We start from the raw sequence: 22,907 nt of genomic DNA, 5'->3' as shown, positions 1-22,907 counted from the left end.
TATGTTGCTCCGGCGTAAACACGACGGTGCTGCCACAGTGGCGAGGTAGAACTTGTCCTCCTCCTCCCTCCCCTTGTTTAACAGGGTTGGCTGGCAGGTGGTAGAGGCGTCATGCCACATTTCCCGAAGCCGAGGTTTGGTTTTGACAACCCCCTCTTCTGAATGAATGTTGAGAAAAAAAGAAAGGGGGAGGGGGCGGCAGATTTGCCGCCCCGTGCAGCCGCACGTTTCACACGTGCCTTACGCCGGCCCTGATGGCGGTTCGTCACTGAAGATATATATATATATATATATATATATATATATATATATATATATATATATATATATATACTCAACAGCCCACCCTACTGAGAGTTGTGGAAGATACTTCTGCTTCCAATCTCTCTTCCTCTCTTCCCTGTTACATATGCAAACGGTACACAGGAAGAATGATTGTTGGTAACTTACACTAAAAGTCAGGATTTATCCGATCTCCTCATGTTGGTCATTTCGCAAGCACTATGTATGAGAAAGTAATACAGAAAAACAAAGTGAGATCATTGTTTATTTTCACTGAACGTACTGTATTTGACTTCCATCCACTCATTTTTATTCACACATGCTCTCTCTTGGCCTCCAAATGACCTAGTATTTAGGTGGAAAATAGATGATGCTAGTGTAATGTGGTATCGATAGCTGCATTGCCATGGATAGGTGCAAGTTTGTAGGTTTGTACCAAGGCACAGACGCCGATGACAGCACCATCTTGCCGGCACTGTTCAGCTCTACGAGCACTGCTGCAGATTCTACGCATTTGATTCTGAGGAGGCAACCTAGCAACATAATTTCTATTTCATACTGGGCAAACCACTACAGATTTTGCCAGTGTAACTTGATAAATGGCGTCAGACTTATGTGCCCATCTGTATGCAAAGTTAAGTAAAAGAGTTATAACCTAATTGCAGTACCAAGCATTTCACATTTTCCTGCTCCTACTCACTTCCTACATTCGGCTACCCTTCAGTTTACAGGAGCAGACCTACATGTTGCCTTCCAGGCGGGATACAAAATACTCAATGTAGATGTCACCAGTTGGTGCACCTGCAAGCTTATTGCCATGGACTATCGTGCATTGATACCTCTTTTCCTAGTTCTGTGGGCAAGAGAAGGGACTCCTGTATATTGTGAGCTAGTTTATCCATTGGAACCTTATACCTGATACCCAATTGCTTGATATGCAATGAGAGGTATGGAGCACTTGAATTTCACATCTTATGTACCCCACGTCTTCATTGTTAACATCAATCAATGCATCAGTAAATGCAGATGTTGGAGGAGAAGAACAGTAACTACAGAAGTCCCCGAGTTTAATCCCATTGTGCCCACTGTCATATATTTAAAACTGATACAAACAGACTACTCCAAAAAAGAAAAACCGGCAGTAACTGACGAGGTGTTTGCATATTGAAGGAGGAGCAGAAAAATGGCAAAATCATTCTAACACAAGTATTGAACCAGGGTCTGTATTGTGGACAGTTTACCAATAACTGCTATAGCAAACAAAACTACATTCGAAACAATTGCTTGAAGGACCATTCTCTTGGCTATACCCATATGGTAAAAGTACCAGTGTATCATAGACCTAGTATCTTAAAAACAGAATGAAAAGGATCTCACAAAGTCAGCAAGGTGCCCTAGGAATCACATTTGTGGACCTAAGGGCATTTTCAGGATGGAGTAAAAAACATTCTTAGGGAACATCTTTCCTTGGACTATCTTGGTTAATAAAGTTTTCAGGTAGTCAGACTGAAAAGAGAACATTTATTTCTTGTTATACTCTAGTTGCCCTCATTTGCGGTACTAATCTTTTAATTTCCATATTCTGCCTCGCAAGCCTCAGACAATGCATAATCCTGTTCCCATATGGAGAGAGTCGCTTTTATTGTTCAGTGTTATCAGAAAAGAAGTTACAGCCTCTGACTAATGGTGGTGGAAAGTGGGATCCTGGTTTCCACTAGCAATGGTTACAAAGAAATGATCCATGCTTTTATGGGAAATGACAGTGTCATTATTTGGAGGTGACCCTATCTTAATACAGCAGTTTTTGTGGATCTCCATGACAGCCAGAATTCCTCTTTGTTTCTTCTATTTACTCTGGTGAAGTGGTAATGTTAACACAGACAGAAACATGTAATGATCCCTTTTTGTTCTCAGATATTTCTTTGTGCTTCCCTGTCACAGTTTCAAAAAGTTAAGTGTGTCTGTGGAAATGGTTTAGCATTCTAGTCATCAGTGCTAATTACCTGGCCACAATTGAAGTGACATTGTTCCAGAAGTTTGTTTATAGAGCTGACTTGAGCACCTTGGAGGTAGAGATTTCAGCACTGAAACACCACACTTGGAAGGGGTCCATCCAATGCTTGATGCTGTCTTAGAGCAACCATTTTGCTGAACATCATCTGTTTAGTTCTGCTGAATGTGTATTTGGATCACGCCCTTTTGGGGACTGTTTCATTAGATATGTGAATCAAGGTAAAGGTATTTTTTCACACAAGTAATTAACTCATTTCCACGGAATAGTCGGTGCACGACCAGGAGAGCTGAACAAAAGACCAGTGGCAGATGAAGTCATGCTGCAGTGCAGAAATGCATGTTACCACTCTGGACAACACAAGGCTCTCAACAATTAATTGCAGGAGGTGTATGAACAAAAATATCAACAATGTATAGTATGTTCTTAAATCTCCTAAGAGTCAGTATGGTGAAGAGATTATCTGTGAAGGACTCCTTTTGGTGGCAAATAAATAAAAATGGAATATGCACTTCATAATAACTGCTCGAGTACTAGTTATAGGGAATGGAATAGTGGTTCTCTCTTTCACATACATGGCCACTCTAACTTTGACACATTCTCCATCAAGTTTGGGTGTTCTGTGGCTGTGGTATCCCCTTATGCACAAGGATGTCAGTCACTTTGACACGCAAGCAACTGGTTTTTCTGTGTGCTCCACATGTCTCATACTTTTCACAAATGACCTGCACAGCACTTTTCTTTGCAGTGTCGGAGGAGACTAATGCTCCAGTTCCTGTTTGGAACTTGAGCACATCATATCTATAACTAGTGCCAGATTTAGCCATACATACATATATTTGCCACTATTTGAGGGATAAGTGCCAACAATTTCTTAAATGAACTAATGACAGAAATCCATGAAGGAAACCACCTTGTTATACAATACCTGGATTTATGCAGGAACATGTTAACTATGTTTACATAGGTAAAATATGAAAATCTATTGTGGGCTGCCTATGATAGGTGTACCAACTGAACACTGCAGGAAAATAACTTTTGTACCCCAGCTTTGCAGTATGAAAGGCAGCAATTATATCTGTTATATATAGAACCATCTCAACCTCATTTTTAGGAATGTTGGAATGAATAAACATTGTGTGTTCCATATCCTCACAAATTCAATGTACCCACTTGTAGAGTCCTAGAGGGGACACTGAGTGTCTCATCAACAGCACTCACCAATAATTACAGAACAGTTAATTTTATTCTTATCTTCTAATAGATATAGATCTGTAGTGAGGACATTCTCCAGGATATAGACCATGTCAGAAAAAAGAAAAATGCGATAAATATTTGCAAAGAAAAACAAATATGATGTACCTTCCACAAATTCAAAGTGAAATGATCTTCATGGATGTGGAGTAAGTCAAAAAAATTTTCCGTATTATCATTTAAAAGGTAATAAATACCTTGTCACAGAACATGGAAATGTTGGATGCACTGAGGTGCATAACATAACTCCCAGGCTATTGTTAACTATGCATCATCAAATAGAAAAATCAGATTACAATACTAGTTTATGAAAATTACATTACTGCAATGAATTTATGCAGATGTGAGATTGTACTAATACTAAAATTATTTGATATTATTAATTGTCATTGTCTTCAGCCCAGAGACGTGTTTAATGCAGCTCTCCATGCTAATTCATCCAGTGCAAGCCTCTTCATCTCTGAATAACTACTGCAACCTACGTCCTTCTGAATCTGCTTAGTGTATTCATCTCTTGGTCTCCCTCTACGATTTTTACGCTCCATGCTGCCCTCCAGTACCAAATTGGTGATCCATTGGTGTCACAAAATGTGTCCTACCAACCGATCCTTCTAGTCTAGTTATGCCACAAATTCATCTTCTCCCCAATTCTATTCAGTTACACACTCTATCCATCTAATCTTCAGCATTCTTCTGTAGCATAACATTTCAAAAGCTTCTATTCTCTTCTTGTCTGCACTGTTTATTGTCCGTTTCACTTTCATACATGGCTACTCTCCATACAAATACTTCCAGAAGAGACTTACTGATGCTTAAATCTATACTAATTGTTAACAAATTTCTCTTCTTCAGAAGCACTTTCCTTGGCATAGCCAGTGTAAATTTAATATCCTCTCTACTTTGACCATCATCAGTTATTTTGCTCCCTAAATAGCAAAACTCATTTACTCTCTTGTCTTATTTCCTAATCTAACTCCCTCAGCATCACCTGATTTAATCCGAGTACATTCTATTATCTTTGTTTTGATTTTGTTGATGTTCATCTTACATCCTCCATTCAAGACACTGTAAATTCTGTTCAACCGGTCTTCAAGGCCCTTTGCTGCCTCTGAAACAATTACAATGTCATCAGCAAACCTTAAAGTTTTTATTTCTTCTCCATGGATTTTAATTCATACTCCAAATTTTTCTTTTGCTTGCTTTACTGCTTGCTCAGTATACAGATTGAATAACATCAAAGGTAGGCTACAACTCTGGCATATTCCCTTCTCAATCACTGCTTCCCTTTCATGCCCCTCAACTCTTAAAACTTCCATCTGGTGTCTGTGCAAACTGTAAATAGCCTTATTCTCCCTGTATTTTACACCTGCCAGCTACAGAATTTGAAAGACTATATTACAGTCAACATTGTCACAAGCATTTCTCTAAGTCTAAAAATGATAGAAACATAGGTTTGCCTTTCCTTTATCTATTTCCTAAGATAAGTTGTACGGTCAGTGTTGCCTCCCTTGTTCCACAATTTTTACAGAATCCAAACTGATCTTCCCTGCGGTCAACTTCTATCAGTTTCTCCAGTCGTCTGTAAAGAATTCATTAGTATTTAGAAACCATGGCTTATTAAACTGACTGTTCAGTAATTTTCTAACCTGTCAACACCTGCTTTCTTTGGGATTGGAATTATGTTGTTCTTGAAGTCTGAAGGTATTTCACCTGTCTTATGCATCTTGCTCATCATATGTAAGAGTTTTGTCAAAGCTGGCTCTCCAGATGCTGTCAATAGTTCCAATGGAATGATATCTGCTCCCACGGCCTTGTTTCAACTTAAGTCTTTCAGTGTTCTGTCAGTCTTCACGCAGTATCATATCTCCATTTCCATAATATTGCCCTAAAGTGCATCACCCTTGTATAGATAAGGTGTAATAGAGTTAAGATGCATGTGGCCAGAATGGTGGTAGATTCAAAATGTCTACTTATGTATTGTATAATATAATTAAACTGTCTTTAGGTAGATTGTACAGTAATTGAAAATGTGCAATTAAGTGTAGTAGTATTGTACTAAAAATGATATACCCATAACAATTAAATGCCTTATGTTAATATTTTGTAAAATTGACAGGGCAAATATGTACCTGGATCTGATCCTTGTATGTATGTCTAAAGCTGCTCAATAAAACAAATAACGTCCCAATTGATGGAAGTCAACTATAAGGTATCATCCTACATTGCCTCAGTTTTTTCCTCTACTAGTTACTTGCATAAAAACATCTGCAAAGGTTTAGCTATTGATAGAAAATGCAAGTTATAAAAATAGTTTGATTTCAGGCATTTTCGGTATGGTTTATGTGCTTAAGATCCATGTGTGTACTTTGGATGTCACACTACATTCTCTAGTCACAGCTTTTTCTGTTTAATCACCATTTCGTATGTGAGGCAGGAAAGGCTGTACAAACTGATGTTATAATTGGTTCATTGTGTGGCAGAAATTATTAACATTTTTTTGCAATACCTGCCGTGTGCCTTTGCAGTTAAAATTTTGGCAGTGCATATGTTTCAGCATATCCTTCCTGTGTGGAAAAATTTCAGGGTAGGTTTCAACTAGTCAGATTGAACCATTGCCTTGTAAGAGAAACTCAATACAAGATGTAACAGTTACAGGCACATAAAATTTGGCTATTCCCAAATACTGGAAATGACTGAATGTGGCACACATGCTTCACTACGTGTGTGTAATTTGCTGAGTGGCCATATACACATACACCATATGCCAACTTGTGTATTAAACATTTAAATTTGATAACAATGGATCAGTTACTTCATACAGTAATGTATGACTTAAGAAAGTTTCAATAAGCATAAGCACATTTTAATGTGAGGTTTACTGAGAAAATAATAGTTTTCTGATTTTTTTATATACAAACTTGTTACTGACAGACTAAAAATTATGGGAATGAACTGTGTAAATACAGTAATGGCTACCCCCAAGATGAACCAGGCACAAAATATTTGTGCCCTCAGTATGAACTACTGCCAAAAGCAGTGAGAGACAGTAGCTTTCATGAAAGAAAATTACTCTTGTTCAGAAGATATGCATTCTCACCATTAGGGTTGGTTAAAATACTCATTATTAGAAGGAAAGTACGTCAACTTCATTTCATTTACAGCAAATTCTACAAACAGAATTATCTTCATCCACTTCGATATCTGATTAACTGTTGTACTTTAAAATAAGTGAGACAAGAGTTTTACATGAAATTGCAGCTCACCATATATAGTTTGAGGGAATGACAGGTGGCATTCAACATGCAGTCCTTAATGACTTCAAATATCTTGGAGTTAGGCTTTTGTATTCAGCACACTATGAACATCTATCAAGCACTTCAATTCATGCAACCAAAGTGTGATACACCACAGCTAGAACATGACTACCTACTTAATAGCTGATATCTCTACCTCCGGCAACACATCGTGACGTGGAAGCAATGAGGCCTTGGTAGGCCGCTGGAGGGAGATGGCACATCATCTGCACACACAAGTCACCTAAGTCCCATAAATTCCGGGGAGGGGGTGACAAGCTCTGATGCCACGTTAAATCACGTCCCAGATGTGTTAGATTAGGTTCTGATTTGGTTAGTTCAGGGGCCAGCACATCAATAGGAACATGCCAACACTCCTTGAACCACTCCATCACACTTCTAGCCTTGTGACATGGTATATTATCTTGTTGAAAAATGCTCCTGCCATCTGGAAACTGATTGTCATGAAGGGGGTGTATGTTTGTTTTCTGCAACCAGTCTCCTTGTCCATTGTGGTGTCTTGCATGAGCTCCACTGGACCCATGGAGGCTCACATGAATGTTCCCCAGAGCCACTGCCAGCTTTTTTCCATCCCACAATATAGGTGGCAAGAAGCTGTTTCCACGGAAGATAACTGATTTATGCCCTCCATTAGCATGATGGAGGTGGTTCGGGGGCAAATCAGACCTTAACAACACTTTGCCACTGCACCAAAATCCAGTGATGATGGTACATGCATGGGTCATTGGCTGTGGACACTCACTCACTCACTCACTCACTCACTCACTCACTCACTCACTCTTGCACTCTGCCCTGCATTAAAGTCTGAAGTTGATTCTGCCACAGATCACTGCCTATCCTGATTTACCAATGTCAGACGTCTGTATGGTTATGCCACGTGTTACTCACCAGAGCACGTTTTGCAGTTTTTGAATTCTCCGGGTCATCACAATCTCCTTCGGTGAAAGATTGCAAGTCTTCCCCATTCTACGCTCACTTATACTGCAGGCACCGTGTGTGTGTGTTTTTGTGTGTGTGTGTGTTTTTGTGTGTGTGTGTGTGTGTTTTTGTGTGTGTGTGTGTGTGTTTTTGTGTGTGTGTGTGTGTGTTTTTGTGTGTGTGTGTGTGTTTTTGTGTGTGTGTGTGTGTGTGTGTGTGTTTTTGTGTGTGTGTGTGTGTGTGTGTTTTTGTGTGTGTGTGTGTGTGTGTTTTTGTGTTTTTGTGTGTGTGTTTTTGTGTGTGTTTTTGTGTGTGTGTTTTTGTGTGTGTGTTTTTGTGTGTGTGTTTTTGTGTGTGTGTTTTTGTGTGTGTGTTTTTGTGTGTGTGTGTTTTTGTGTGTGTGTGTTTTTGTGTGTGTGTGTTTTTGTGTGTGTGTGTTTTTGTGTGTGTGTGTTTTTGTGTGTGTGTGTTTTTGTGTGTGTGTGTTTTTGTGTGTGTGTGTGTTTTTGTGTGTGTGTGTGTTTTTGTGTGTGTGTGTGTTTTTGTGTGTGTGTGTGTGTTTTTGTGTGTGTGTGTGTGTGTGTGTTTTTGTGTGTGTGTGTGTGTGTGTGTTTTTGTGTGTGTGTGTGTGTGTGTGTTTTTGTGTGTGTGTGTTTTTGTGTGTGTGTGTTTTTGTGTGTGTGTGTGTGTGTGTGTTTTTGTGTGTGTGTGTGTGTGTGTTTTTGTGTGTGTGTGTGTGTGTGTTTTTGTGTGTGTGTGTGTGTGTGTGTTTTTGTGTGTGTGTGTGTGTGTGTGTGTTTTTGTGTGTGTGTGTGTGTGTGTGTGTTTTTGTGTGTGTGTTTTTGTGTGTGTGTGTGTGTGTGTGTTTTTGTGTGTGTGTGTGTGTGTGTGTTTTTGTGTGTGTGTGTGTGTGTGTGTGTGTTTTTGTGTGTGTGTGTGTGTGTGTGTGTGTTTTTGTGTGTGTGTGTGTGTGTGTGTGTGTTTTTGTGTGTGTGTGTGTGTGTGTGTGTGTTTTTGTGTGTGTGTGTGTGTGTGTGTGTGTTTTTGTGTGTTTTTGTGTGTGTGTGTGTGTGTGTGTTTTTGTGTGTGTGTGTGTGTGTGTGTGTGTGTGTGTTTTTGTGTGTGTGTGTGTGTGTGTGTGTTTTTGTGTGTGTGTGTGTGTGTGTGTGTTTTTGTGTGTGTGTGTGTGTGTGTGTGTTTTTGTGTGTGTGTGTGTGTGTGTGTGTTTTTGTGTGTGTGTGTGTGTGTGTGTGTTTTTGTGTGTGTGTGTGTGTGTGTGTGTTTTTGTGTGTGTGTGTGTGTGTGTGTGTTTTTGTGTGTGTGTGTGTGTGTGTGTGTGTTTTTGTGTGTGTGTGTGTGTGTGTGTGTGTGTGTGTTTTTGTGTGTGTGTGTGTGTGTGTTTTTGTGTGTGTGTGTGTGTGTGTTTTTGTGTGTGTGTGTTTTTGTGTGTGTGTGTTTTTGTGTGTGTGTGTGTGTGTGTGTGTGTGTTTTTGTGTGTGTGTGTGTGTGTGTGTGTGTGTGTTTTTGTGTGTGTGTGTGTGTGTGTGTGTGTGTTTTTGTGTGTGTGTGTGTGTGTGTGTGTTTTTGTGTGTTTTTGTGTGTGTGTGTGTGTGTGTGTGTGTGTTTTTGTGTGTGTGTGTGTGTGTGTGTGTGTGTTTTTGTGTGTGTGTGTGTGTGTGTGTTTTTGTGTGTGTGTGTTTGTTTTTTTGTGTGTGTGTGTAATGATGGAATATATACTTGACAACAAAATTGCAGTTCTACTTAATTTTCTGCCCTATAAATCTCCCACATGTAGCATGCTGATAATTTGGCACTAGTGAAAATGAGGACGTCTAGCTTCTTGATATGATATGAAGATGTAGTATTTTGAGATGTTAGTTTTTCAAAGCTGATTTTTATCTTGCCTATTAGATTAAATTATTACCTCACATCCCTTAAGTAAAGTACATGATTAAGGTGTTACCTGGTACTATATAATGTGGATTTTACAAAAAGTTCACCTTTGCACACATCTGAAGTACAAAAATGTTATGTTGAAGATATTTACCATGGTGACATGAACCAGTCACAGTTGTTCAAAATACAGTATGTAGCACACAATCTCACTTGCAGAGCAAAATTCATTAAACAACTAGTTCTGGATTTCAAGCATCCTAAAATATGAAACCTAAAGTTACCAACCTTAATCTACAAACTATGAGAAATATACTTCTATCATCGAACTAGCAGACTGTTCATTTTACAATGTGTTTATAGTGTAAATCTGTACCTAAAATTATAGTAATCATGGCAAACTGAAATAGCATAGGAGATAATAAACAGTGAATCTCATTATCTAATCATTAATAATTGGTTTGTATCATCTTGTCAGCTTCACTTAGCTAAGATACCCCTTACTAAGCATAGAGGAGAGGAGAATGACACCTATTGTTAGGTGATTCACTGTGACTGTTGATTCAATTGCAGCACCAACGCTTGCAAATGATATTTTCCTAACTACTAAAAAAAGTGATGTTTAAGTTAGCATGACTGTTGTAACCTTCTTTTTTTTTTTGCTGCTGCTTGATTAGAACAGCAAAGAAAAAAGGTAATTACTGATAGAACAAAAGCTCATGCTTCGCAAGAATGAAGAAGGAAATTAGTCACATCCTTACACAAAAGAACCATCGCAGCAGTCACCTCATTCGGTTTTGGGTAAACGATGGAATACCTAAATCAGGGTGGCCCTCTCCTGGAACAATTCAGTGTGCCAAATTTGCACGATCTACTTTAGTTGCATTCCCAAGAACCATTTAACTAGCAATATGTGGAACACACATTAAATATGAGCATTATGTATTCTTGTACGAAATTTCCTGCTCCTACCTCTCTCTCTCTCTCTCTCTCTCTCTCTCTCTCTCTCTCTCTCTCTTTCTCTCTTTTTTCCAAAATAAAGTTATACAGTCATGATGAACTTCTCACTTTGTTTAGGGATGAAGCAAAGTAATGCACTTTATTCCAATAGCATATCTATACCTACAATTTGTTTCAGTCTTGGGATTGCTGGGATATGTCACATTTGCATATTCGACAAACACTGGACTGAGAGGAAAATTTTTTAACAAAATACCTAGTGATGACCGATTCAATTATTTTGATGCTGAGCTAATACAGGTAAACAGAAACAATATCATTTGAATTTTCAGACATATTTTATGGCTTGTCAATAGTTCGCAAAATGCACAAAAAATAAATGCAAGAACTTTTCAGGAAGCTACAAAGTGGCATGATGGAAATGTACTTATTTCTCCAGTGAGTATGAAAGCTGCTCTGCTAATGGTACTTGAAGGTGCAGTAGGTAAATCTGCAGATGAAATTAAAGATGTTCTGCGATTGCCTGATGAGAAGGAGTTGTATCGGATGAAAACGCAGCAATTTCTGCGCAGACTCGCTGTAAGTATGTATGAGGACAATGGGAGACATGTTAGAGACTCAGAATTTTACTCCTATACAGGAACTGTGCCAGATAATGTGTAAACCTAATGGAGTACCTATTACCGTTCTAGACAAATGTATTTGATAAAAATTCTATTCAGTACTGAATTCAACTCCAATCAGAAATATTTGCTACAATAAATGTAAACTGGTTTGTAAACAATAAAATAATGAAATAATGAACTTGTTAAATATTAAGTTCACTTCACACAACAATAATAAGCCAGACTTCTAGTTCTCTTAACAAGTTATCCAAGTGTCAGAAACAAGAAAAAGACCACACACATTATTTTATAGCAAAGTAATTAATGAGAGAGGGGAGGGTCGAATGATTATTTCTGCAAGAGTTCCTGGACTAACAATAACAGTAATAATTTGTTTCCAAAGGTCAAATCTCCATCGATTACCATTGAGACCGGAAACAGTCTCTTCCTCTCAAATGACTTGAAGCCATATTCAGAATACAGAGCTGCAATGCAAGAATATTATTCTGCTACCATCAGTGAAGTGGATTTCACTTCACCAACAAAAGCTGCTATGACAATCAATGACTGGGTTAGTGGAGTCACCCATGGACTTATACCAAAACTTGTTGAGGCAGGTTAGTGTAAAGAAACACACTATAATATATTGTGAGAGATTTTGTGTCTTCATTATCATGTATGCAGTCTTTACAAATTCATATAACAACAATCATAAACAAGATGAATATTTTCTTATGTCAATTACTTAGTAGAGTAGATGATCAGACTGGCTAGCTAATCACTACACAAAGGTGAGGAGGAATTCACTTCGCAATACACTACTGGAGCCACACACGCAGCCAGCCCCCAACCCTCCTTTCTCTCTCTCTCTCTCTCTCTCTCTCTCTCTCTCTCTCTCTCTCTCTCTCTCTCTCTCAGCTAAAATAGAAGAAATAGAGCACACACATGTTTACCCTTTGATCTGGACTCTAGCCAGAAAATAAAATTCTACCATGTGACAAACAAAAACTGTAAAGCACAAACAGCAGCCTGGTGAGTCTCACAACTGGATTAAGAACTCACATTTTTTATGACAGTGTTAAATGCAAGCTGGTAAAATCTAGTTAATACTAACAGTGAGTAGAAGGTAGTATACTACTGCTTTATTGTGCTCACTTGTGCATTACTTTACTTGAATAATGTAATAGCCCGGACAGACAAAGCTCAATGTGCCACTGTTTCTCACAGCACATCATTTTGGCTGCAATGCCAATGTGCTCAATTCCTCTTGATTACATATCTTGATGCCTGGCTAAATGATACCTCTTGATTTTATAGAAGAAATAGCCCTGAAACATCTGATACTTTCTCTGTTGGGTGCAACTGTTGGTTATTTCAGATGGCACAAAGGAAAATGGAAACAGATGAGACAAGACCACCTTCAATCTTACATCACCATCTCTAGTGCCTAGTGAATGTAATGGGCGTTTTACACTCATTCTGAAGGCAAATGCTACAACAAGATCATAGAGGATTACACAATTGCAGCAGTTTTTCTTCTTATGGCTATTAATGTGGAATGTAAGGTGCTTATATAAAGTGCTAAACAAGTCATAAAAGCTTCATTCAAGATACTATATTCTAGACATAAATCTAAAACAATCCTGGGAGTTGAAAGTTACGACAAGTGTGATTCATCGCAACATTTGCACAAGAACAATCTTGCTTTGAATATCAAAGTATGCAGTCACTTAGAGATCAATATTACAAAGTTGTTAAGTACTAAGGTGTTCCATGAACTACAAACAGTATTTTGTATCATTGTTATAACTATTACTGCCTGATGTTCCCACTTTGGTCTTAAAAAGAATGTTACTAAACACATCTATGGGGAGACAGCAGTCACTATTTTCTTAAGTCTATGAATTAATAATGAAGCTGCACTAAAATATTATACTTTGTAAACACCAACATTAAGGATGAAATGAGGCAATTTTATAGTAATTACTGCACAATTTCTTAAATTTGTACTTTTTCAACCAGTCATTGAGCAGCAAGCTATAACCTCTTACCCACAAAAAAGTTATGCACTGAGTGATGTGTAGCTTCTATGTACACACGAGGTTTCAGAATGTGTGGTATATCCTGAAGATTTATGAAAATGTAGAAAGTTAAAACTGTGACATGATTACATCATTCACATAAATATTATGTCACTTTGTGTTGAATGGATTAGAGACTTCAGAAATTATATGAACTATTAAAGCATCAGTTTTCCACCTAAAGGGAGTGAGGTTTCATGTCATTGATCTAAACTTGAACTATACTGTGCCACATGCTTCCTCCAAAGTGCAGTGAAATTTCCATTCACTCTACCAAAATAGCATGCATTCAGTATTACCTGATGACTTTTGTATTGATTCATATATATTGTGGAGAGTTTGGTTCATAGTACCATTGATACAACCTTGTACTACTAGATAATGTTAAGAACCTCAATATTGAGCTTGTTGCCTCCAGAAGCAAATAAACATCACACAACTTACAACAGTGGCATGCAATGAGAACTCATATCAAATGTGTGAAAGAGCAACCAGAAAAATTTTCATTGATAAGTTATTCAAATTGTCCTCAAATAAGATATTTCTGCAGTTCCATATACACAGTGCTATCAATGTACACATGTATAAATATGGACTTGTTTGACATTACCATAATGAATACAGTAATGTTTGATAAACTCCATTTGGTAATGACACTGAGATATTGACATATTCTCAGAAGTCACAAATACAGAATAACAGCAGTTAATAAATTTTCACTGATTACTAATATTAAGAGCTCGTATCCAGAAGTTCCCAATATCAGAATTCTTTGCTCAAATTGATAAGATCACACTGCAATACTACTAGGTGAAGGATGACCCATCCATTGTGATAATTGCTACATAGTTTCAGGTTTCATCACCTGTGATAACCTCTGAAACTAAGTTTAGCTTGTATTTAAAGTCATGGCACAAACTATACCACAGTCCTCATATGCAGTTCTACCAACAGAAGATATGCAACTGCATGTTCCCAGGGTGATGTAGTTTAGTCTTACAGCATCAGATCCCTACACACACCACACACAACTTAAGGTCTGTTTATGATTGTAAGTATTGTCTCCAGTAGCTTGCTTTAATGCTTAGTGTATTTCTGTATCAGTTTTCCTGACTTAAAAAAACTTTGTAGAGGCACACTGCTTTGTCAAGTAAGCCCTTGCCAAAGTGCAACCTATCAGCAACATGACAGTGGAAAAATGCTCACCAACAACTAAACCACTCAGCTAACAGCAACTTGTGACACTGATTTAAGAAATATGTATGGGGAGAAATACTATAGCAATGTTCTAAGACATTTGGAGGAACAGAGAAGACTGTCCACAGAGATGCTCTGTGAAGACTGCTTAGGCCTACTCAATGACAATCCAAGACCACATAAAACCTATGTTCAGAAGGGATTCAAGTGGAACGGCTGAGGGTATTAAATGCATTGACAGAGAAACACCTCCAGGATGCACTCCAAAGAAGCAGAAATGTTGGTATCAGTGCATTTGCTTCCAGGTGAACTACACGGAAGGTGATAGTGCACAATAAGAGACCATGTTACACACAGTAATTTTAGGTAACATGTATTGTGAGTTTGGGTACTACTTCACAAATTCCTCTTTCACACATTGCATAAATGAAAAATGAAAACCTGAATCACAGTTTAGACTACTTTTACAATTACAGATAACTTGATGCAGGTCATATAAGCTACTTAGCTAGTTCAAAAAAAGATGAGTGTAAAGACTCAAATTAAATTAGGTATCATTGAACTAAAGTGCATTTGTTATCTACTTTTACTTCTCATTACATGCATCATACAGTAAACATAAAAAGACTAGTAAAATTACTTTTTTTACACAGATATATTTTATAACAAGCTGCCATTATTATATTCTCTTTATGAAATTGGAAACTTTGTTTTTCATAGTACAGCTTGTAGCCATAAAACTGAATTTCATTTATTGCTTCATTTCAGAGGGTCTTCCAACTGATACAAAGCTCATGATGACCAATGCAGTCTATTTTAAGGGAAAATGGAAAATAGCCTTTGATGCAGATGGTACAACAGTGAGATGTTTCTACAAACAGAATCTTGAATGCCAAAGATCATATTTCATGGAAACCCTAAGTTACTTCAAGTATGGTTACATAAGCTCTCTCGACGCAGAGGCTGTGGAAATTCTTTATCATGTAAGTACATTGTTCCTTTTGTTGTCATCACGTTCCATTAGGCTTCAACTTTTATACCTTCAACAAACAGCCAAAAATTTTCTTCCTTTCAAATTTTCCCACATTCTATTTTTCACTACGATACAAAGCTGTGCTTCAAATGTACATTCTCAGAAATTTCTTCCTCAAATTAAGGTCTATGTTTGATGCTAGTAGACTTCTCTTGGCAAGGAATGCCCATTTCGGTAGTACTAGTCTGCTTTTTATGTCATCCTTGCTCAATCCATCGTGGGTTATTTTGTTTCTCGGTAGCAGAATTCCGTAACTTCATCTACTTTCTGATTACCAATTCTGATGTTAAGTTTCTCAGTATTCTCATTTCTGCTACTTCTCATTACTTTTATTTTTGTTAATTTACTCACAATTCATATTCTGTACTCATTACTCATCATTCCATGTAACAGTGTCTGTTGTTGTTGTTCTTGTTCTTGTTTCACTGAGGATGGCAATGTCATCAGTTAATCATATCACCAATATCCTTTCACCTTGAATTTTAATCCCACTCTTGACACTTCTGTCATTGGTTCAATGTATACAGTAAGGGCAGAAGACTACATCCCTGTCTTACACCTTTTTTTTTTTTAATCTGAGCACTTTGTTATTGGTCTCCCACTCTTCTCATTCCTTCTTGGTTCTTGTACATATTTTGTATTACTTTTCCTTTCCTATAGCTTACACCTATTTTTGTCAGAATTTCAAGCACATTTCATCATTTTACTTTTTTGAACGCTTTTACCAGGTCAACAGATCCTATGAACATGTCTAAATTTTTCCTCGCTGATGCGTCCATTATCGACTGCAATGTGAGAACTTCCTCTCTGGTGCCTTCATCACAGATCCTAAATTTTCTTTTCCACTCTTCTGTATATTATTCTTATCAACAGCTTGGATGCATGATCTGTTAAGTTGATTGGGCATGTTAAGTTGATTGTGGGACAATTCTTGCACTTGTCAGCTCTTGCTATCTTTGGCATTATGAGGGTGCTTTTTTTCCAAAAGTTCGATGGTATATTGCCAGTTCCATACATTCTACACAGCAATGTGAAAAGTCGTTTTGTTGCGACTTCCACCAATGATTTCAGAAATTCCAATGGAATATAATCTCTTCCTTCAGCCTTAGTTGATCGTAAGTCTTCCAAAGCTGTTTTAAATTCTGACTTTTAAACTGGATCCCATCTCTCTCTTTCCTGTCAACTATTCATTCTTCTATCATGTTGTCTGACAAGTCCTCCCCGTCACTGAGGCCTTCAATGTGCTCCTTCCATCTATCCACTCTTTCACTTGCATTTAACAGCGGTATTCCCATTGCACTCTTAATGTTATTTCCCTTGTTTTTAATATCGCCAAAGGTTGTTCTGACCTTCCTCTATTCTGAATCTGCCATTCTAACAATCATTTCTTCACATTATTCATGCAGCCATTTTGCCTTAGCTTCCTTGCACTTCCTATTTATTTCATTTTTAAATTATTTGTATTTCCATAATTCTGAATGGTTTTGTACTTCCTTATTTTGTTGATCAGTTGAAGTATTTCTTTTGCTATGCATTGCTTGGTTGAGAATACAGTTGTTGGGCTGTTGCATTGGCCTGCATATTCTCCAGACCTTTCAGATTCTGAAAGCATCTAATCATGTATTGCCAAGAGACTGGTGTGTCAACACTTTCCAGCCACTAAGACTCATACACTGTGGCATACAGTTCAAGCATAATGATCATGAGAAAAATATGAGCTTACTACTTGTTGAGTATTTAATGTGTGGAAATGACTTAGCCAAATGTGAGATCAAAGTTCAATTTGACTACATGCCCAGCCAGGTTTCTGCCAGAGATGGCAGATCTTAGAGCTAAATTTCTCATAATTTACCCCACAATTGCATACAAATTTAATAATCTCCTAAATTGCTGTAAAAGCCCAATAAATAAAGTTTTACTTGCTATTCTTCCTGGTGCTGCAATGTTAAGGTCAAACAAGGTGCAAGCACTCTCCAGCAGTATGTACTATTTACACACCACCAACAGTTACTGCAATTACTACATTGCATTTAGTTTAGTTACATATTTTTGTTTGAATGTGAACAGCATCTTGGTTAGCACGGTATAGGAGACCTTGCCTTATTTTCTTGTTTTTGTATTTGCAAGAGCTATTCAGATATCTAGTGGCTGTGGTAATGGGAAGTGTATGTTTTAAGAACTTGATGTCAGAGTTGACTGGTGTCTGCAGACAGAAGCTGTATCAGCAGCTACTATTGAGTTCCTTATTTGGTGCCAGCCAGACACACAGGCAGGCAGAAACATGCTGTGCTTAGATGAGGAGTGGTTGTGTGGGAAATAGCAGCACCAAATCGCAAACATGTGTATGTCAAGTTTCTTGTAAGTTTGAGGCATTAAACCTGCTAATAATGACTTGGACAATGGGCTTCACCTTTTTGCTTGAATAAATGGCTTTCTCATCATGTTAAAAGTACCCACAGACGAAATGGAGATAGTGCTGTCTGTAAGCAACTTAAATTTCAAATCACATGATCAACTGTCTTTGGGAAATAGTGTCATGCAAGGGGAATAAATCCCATGTACACTTAGTGTATCCCTGTAGGAATTGTCTGACAGGTGAAACAAGCTATTCATGTGCCAGTCAAAAGTATTGGTTGTACTCAACTGCAGATTACCACTCAGGTCTGCACTAATTAATGTGTGTTGCATGGCATCTGAGATTGTTGTTTATTCTTTCAGCATCCAGAAAAAATGGTGAAGACAGCTAGTCTCACTAATGGGTCAAACAACAAATATCAATGTGCATCATCATTCACAATCAGGCTCGTGTGGTCTGAATGAGGGTGGAGGGTCGAAATTAGAGGCTCTCTGAGTTGTGCAGTGTAGCTTCCTCAATATGCACTTCATGTATTGAGTAGCCCAGGAGAGGGCAGGAAACTTCCATATAGAAGTTGCAATATTAACTCCAATGAGATCAAACGAAATTATGAACACATACATAATGCTTTGTTCATTGTTTCAACATGTACTGTTTCTAACCCATAGCTGCTGCCAGAGATCACTTTCCTTTGAACACCTTCATGTTGCAATTTAGAAATGCAGTATAAATTAATGAAATGAATGAATATATCATTAAAGAAGTAGCATACTCCTATTTAATAATTAACATTGCTGATATTTGTTGTTTGCTTTGGACTGAAAAGTGGACACTGTTAAAGTGAAGTACATTTGCAGGAGTTACGCCATTCATTGTGACTCGTATGATTAAACTGTAAATAATTAACTCCATTTCATAACAACACTTCAGTTGCTCACGCTGATTCATTTTGATTTTGAGGTATGGACAGGTCAAATAATACTGAACCTATATTTGCATGTGGCTGAAATATTATGTACACTTTCCATATAAAGCAATTTGTTCTTAAAACAGATTTCAAAATACATTTGACAGATGTGACCCTCTCCCTGCAAGCTCCCTTAGCTTTGAATGTACCACACATAGCAGTGTGCTGGTTGCTATTCTACTGTACAGTACTTTATGCTCGGGCTGCAGTAGGGTGGACCGAGTGACAAACAATTGGTGAACACAAATATTTAGATGATGATCGCAGGGACACATCCACATATTACCAGAATTGTGGCCCACATTTTCATGTGGTATCACCTTTTAGATCTGATACCTTGTTACTGTGCCTTTTCTTGAAATATGAGATCAAAATGGGCTTGATCCACATACATTAGTCAGTCATTCAAATATAGCTTCAGTTCAGTAGCATAGAAATAATTACGGCTGCCACATGATAGTAGTGGTAATTTTAATTTGTTAATATTGACTGAAAAAATGATAAATAGCCAGTGGTGTATAAAAACAGTTTTCTAACGTAATCCTGAACACATTCTCAGGTGTCAGCCTCCAAGAAACTATTCCCAAAAAGCCATGGTAGAGATGGAGTGAGTGGCACATTAGTAATCCACCAGACTTGATCTCTTTAGGCTGGCAATTCAAATCCCTATCCAGTCATTTCAGTTTCTTAGTTTCCATCCATCACTTAAGGTAATTTCCAGGATGGTTCCTTTGAAAAGGATACATCTGAGTGTGTTCCCCAATTGAACTCGTGCTTAGTTTAATGGGATGTTTAAACCTGAACTTCCTTCTTGACATTTCATAGAAATATTTTGAATCTTCTAACTATAAATGGAACAATTGTTTTCATCTGTCCAATCAAGGAAAAATCACTTAAAATTTGTATTAGTATCAGAACAATGACAGCACTAAAGTCAAAAAGTTATTCCTCTAATCTAGGAAAGCAGTTGTTTTGTGGAACTGACAGTTTAGTTTAAAATTGACAAAAGAGTTAAGATTAAAGCTCAGATACACAAATTATTCTCTCTCTCTCTCTCTCTCTCTCTCTCTCTCTCTCTCTCTCTCTCTCTCTCTCTCTATGGTAAAGACCCTTCTTGGTTAAACAGTGCCCTCCAGAGAATATTTGGGAAACCAATTACTCTCAGGAATCAGTAGCTCCAGTATTCCATACATAGTTGAATATTTTGGGTCATGACATGCCAGTAGACTGCGTCACAGATCTCTCAATTTAATGACATACAAAATCAGATGGCAGCAGTTCAGTGTTTAATAACATGTATTGTTACATTGATAGCCATAACTATTTATGACATTATATACTTTAAAGATAAGTTTTCCAGTGATAACAGTGCACTGAAACATTTGAGGTGTGCTACAGGACGACGTTGAAAAATTAAGATGACTTATAAGAAATGAGGCAGTTCTCCACAGGAGAGAAACATACAATTAACACAGATGCTGTTTCATTAGTGACAAAGATTCTCTCTCTGCCAGTAAGTTGGTTTTTCAAAGGTGTCCATTGTGCATCAATGCTGTCCCCGCCTTGTGTAAAACAACACTGATGCCTAATTCCCACATACACCTTCCACAACTGCTGACCAGCCACAATGGAACATCCCATTTTGTCCACCCCTTGCCATGGTCTGAGGTAATAAATACTGTCCCTATTATCTTTATCGCTGTCACTAAACCTCTTGTTGGTTCTTATGACTTCTGCTCCCATCATCCTCTTGGTAGACTCTAGCAGTCAACTGGCCACATATGGCCATCCAACATCAACTATTCCAACCTTGTCAGTGCCAATATCTACTCTGAGAGGTAGGACCAACTTTTATAACAATCATGATACATAACAACTTTGTTGCGCCCTTGTACTGTATTCTAAGTGGATATAATTATAAACCAAACTGTGGCAACCATTGTGAGAAATGCTGCTTGGCATAGTATTACTTTCAAAGGTGCTTCAGAACAAATGCCACTTGCCATCATTGTTGTCCTGCAACTTTCTTCTAAACTGTGATTATGATTGTTTCTCCAACATATTTGTAATTAAGAAGAAAGATTTCTAGAGACACAGTTGTCATGTTTCAAAATAAGGACACCATCATTTCATATACAGCTGCAGTGATCTTTCTGTGCTTGCAATTGTACTGTCTTGTTGAGGGTGTATTTATATTTTTGTCATGACCCCTCTACTGGAATCCACAATATCACAGTTTTAAAACTGAAACTATGACACTTTTTTCAACATTGAAACTGGCTCTTTTTAAGCCAGTTCACAAAAGTCAGACTGACTTAGTTTTTAAATTCACTTCTTTTTTAAAATTTACTGTATTCATTATGTTAACATTTTAAGAATAATTACAATGTGTGTTAATACAAGGACAATTAATATTTATAAAAAAATCCACTGTCCTTTTTCATAGGCAAGTCAAGGAAACTAGACAGTTGATATATTGTTCATTTTAACATTGGAGTAGTTCAGGCTCTTTCTGTATGAACCATACTGCAGCTGCCATCAAAATAGGATTTGCAGTTACCACAGTATAAAATCTAGCACAGAACAATAGTTCCACTTTTACAGAATGGTAATGCTGTGCATGAGAATGGAAGACTTTTTTAACAGCATGTACAGGAAGTTGGTGCAGTGCAAAGATACTGAACTCTCAGGAGGACTGCAGTTCAAATCCTTGTCAGATTGTGCAGTTTCCTAAATCTCTTACGGCACATGCTGGGATGGCTCCCGTGTATGTGACATGGCTGTTTTTCCTCTCTATACTTCCCCAAACTGACTGTTTTACATCTGTCAAATTTATCACTGACTGGCTGTTTAATCCTAATCTTCCTTAACAGTTCATTTATGTGCCCCCTCCGTGCCCCTTGTGATTTAGTGAATTAATGGGGACTTCTCGGTGTGACGCCATGTGTGCTGGACTGCTGTTGAAATTGCTCACCAACATTTTATAATGTTTGTCTTCAGTTACTTATTTTAAAGTTTGTGTTAATATTTGCTGTAAAAATAAGTTATCAATGGATTTTTATTCATCTTAGTCTTTCTTTCTGTGTTGTTGTTTTGAGAGGTTTGTTATTCATAAGTATGCTTACATCATTCATCAGTCTCAGACCTCGGTAGTGTGTTCACATTTCTTAGCGTGCAGTTGCAGCTATAGCAATTCTAAAGCTAAGTACTGTCAAGTGATTTGTGCATTGTATTTGAATAATAAATTTAGTAGTTTTCATTCATTCAAATATTAGCAGTTGCAGCTGTAGTGGTTCTTAAGTTGAATTCTGACAAAGTTGTTTATGCACTGTTAAACAGTTATTAAATTTAGTAGTTTTCAACAGTGTCTCATCTTGTTCGTGGCAAATTGACGGCCTAATAAACTGTTGGAGATGTTTGCCCACTGTGTTTTTTTTAGAGTTGTCTGTGCATTGAAGTTATTCAGCAAATTTTGTGTGGTAGTTTTCAGTTGGTGTGTCTTACTGATAGTAGTGTAATATTTCAGTGAAATTTTCATTCACTGTTTTAATTTCATTGAGTGTGCCAGGGGCTGTTTGAATTTTTGCTTCAACTAAGAAACTGTCTGAGGTTTTGGTGGTATTGGTATTATTTGTTGTTTAGGGGTATTAATAGAAGTTGTTGCTTTCTTAGTTAAGTGAGAACTTAAAAACCACTATTGTTAGTTCTTTAAGTAACTCTACTTTTGTAATTAAACTTATGTGACGTAAATATTTAGTTTTTTCAGTAACTGTTAAAATTTTACCATGAGGGAGAAATGTAGCCTTTGTCATAGGATTGTGAGTAGTTCGTTACAGTGTGGGATCTGTTCAAAGTATTTTCATTGGGGGGAATGCAGTGGGCATTCTAGTGATGACCTCTCCTAAGAATGCAGAATCTACAGCAGAAATATGTTGACAGAGGAGCAGGAGTGTAACATCTGTGCCCTTCAGGTGCAGTTATGAGACAAAGGAGGAATTAGATAGATAAGAGGGTGAAAGGTGATTGGGAATGTGAA

At 37.5% G+C, this 22,907-nt stretch overlaps 2 protein-coding genes across 8 annotated transcripts in view; one reads left to right on the top strand and one right to left on the bottom strand.

The window, feature by feature from the left end:
- Positions 1-22,907, bottom strand: part of LOC126299284 (constitutive coactivator of peroxisome proliferator-activated receptor gamma-like) — a 633,226-nt gene that overhangs the window by 256,209 nt on the left and 354,110 nt on the right. The window lies entirely within an intron of this gene.
- The window catches only part of LOC126299287 (leukocyte elastase inhibitor-like), a 78,541-nt gene that overhangs the window by 35,083 nt on the left and 20,551 nt on the right, over positions 1-22,907 (top strand). The window contains exons 2-5 of the mRNA XM_049991076.1: positions 10,811-10,932; positions 11,029-11,211; positions 11,641-11,854; positions 15,284-15,498. Of these exons, the coding sequence (XP_049847033.1) occupies positions 10,811-10,932; positions 11,029-11,211; positions 11,641-11,854; positions 15,284-15,498 (734 nt within the window). The remainder of the gene's footprint in view (positions 1-10,810; positions 10,933-11,028; positions 11,212-11,640; positions 11,855-15,283; positions 15,499-22,907) is intronic.

Source organism: Schistocerca gregaria, chromosome X (genome assembly GCF_023897955.1).
Source record: "Schistocerca gregaria isolate iqSchGreg1 chromosome X, iqSchGreg1.2, whole genome shotgun sequence".
Classification (NCBI taxonomy): Eukaryota; Metazoa; Arthropoda; class Insecta; order Orthoptera; family Acrididae; genus Schistocerca; species Schistocerca gregaria.
This window is presented reverse-complemented; position numbering and strand designations above follow the sequence as displayed.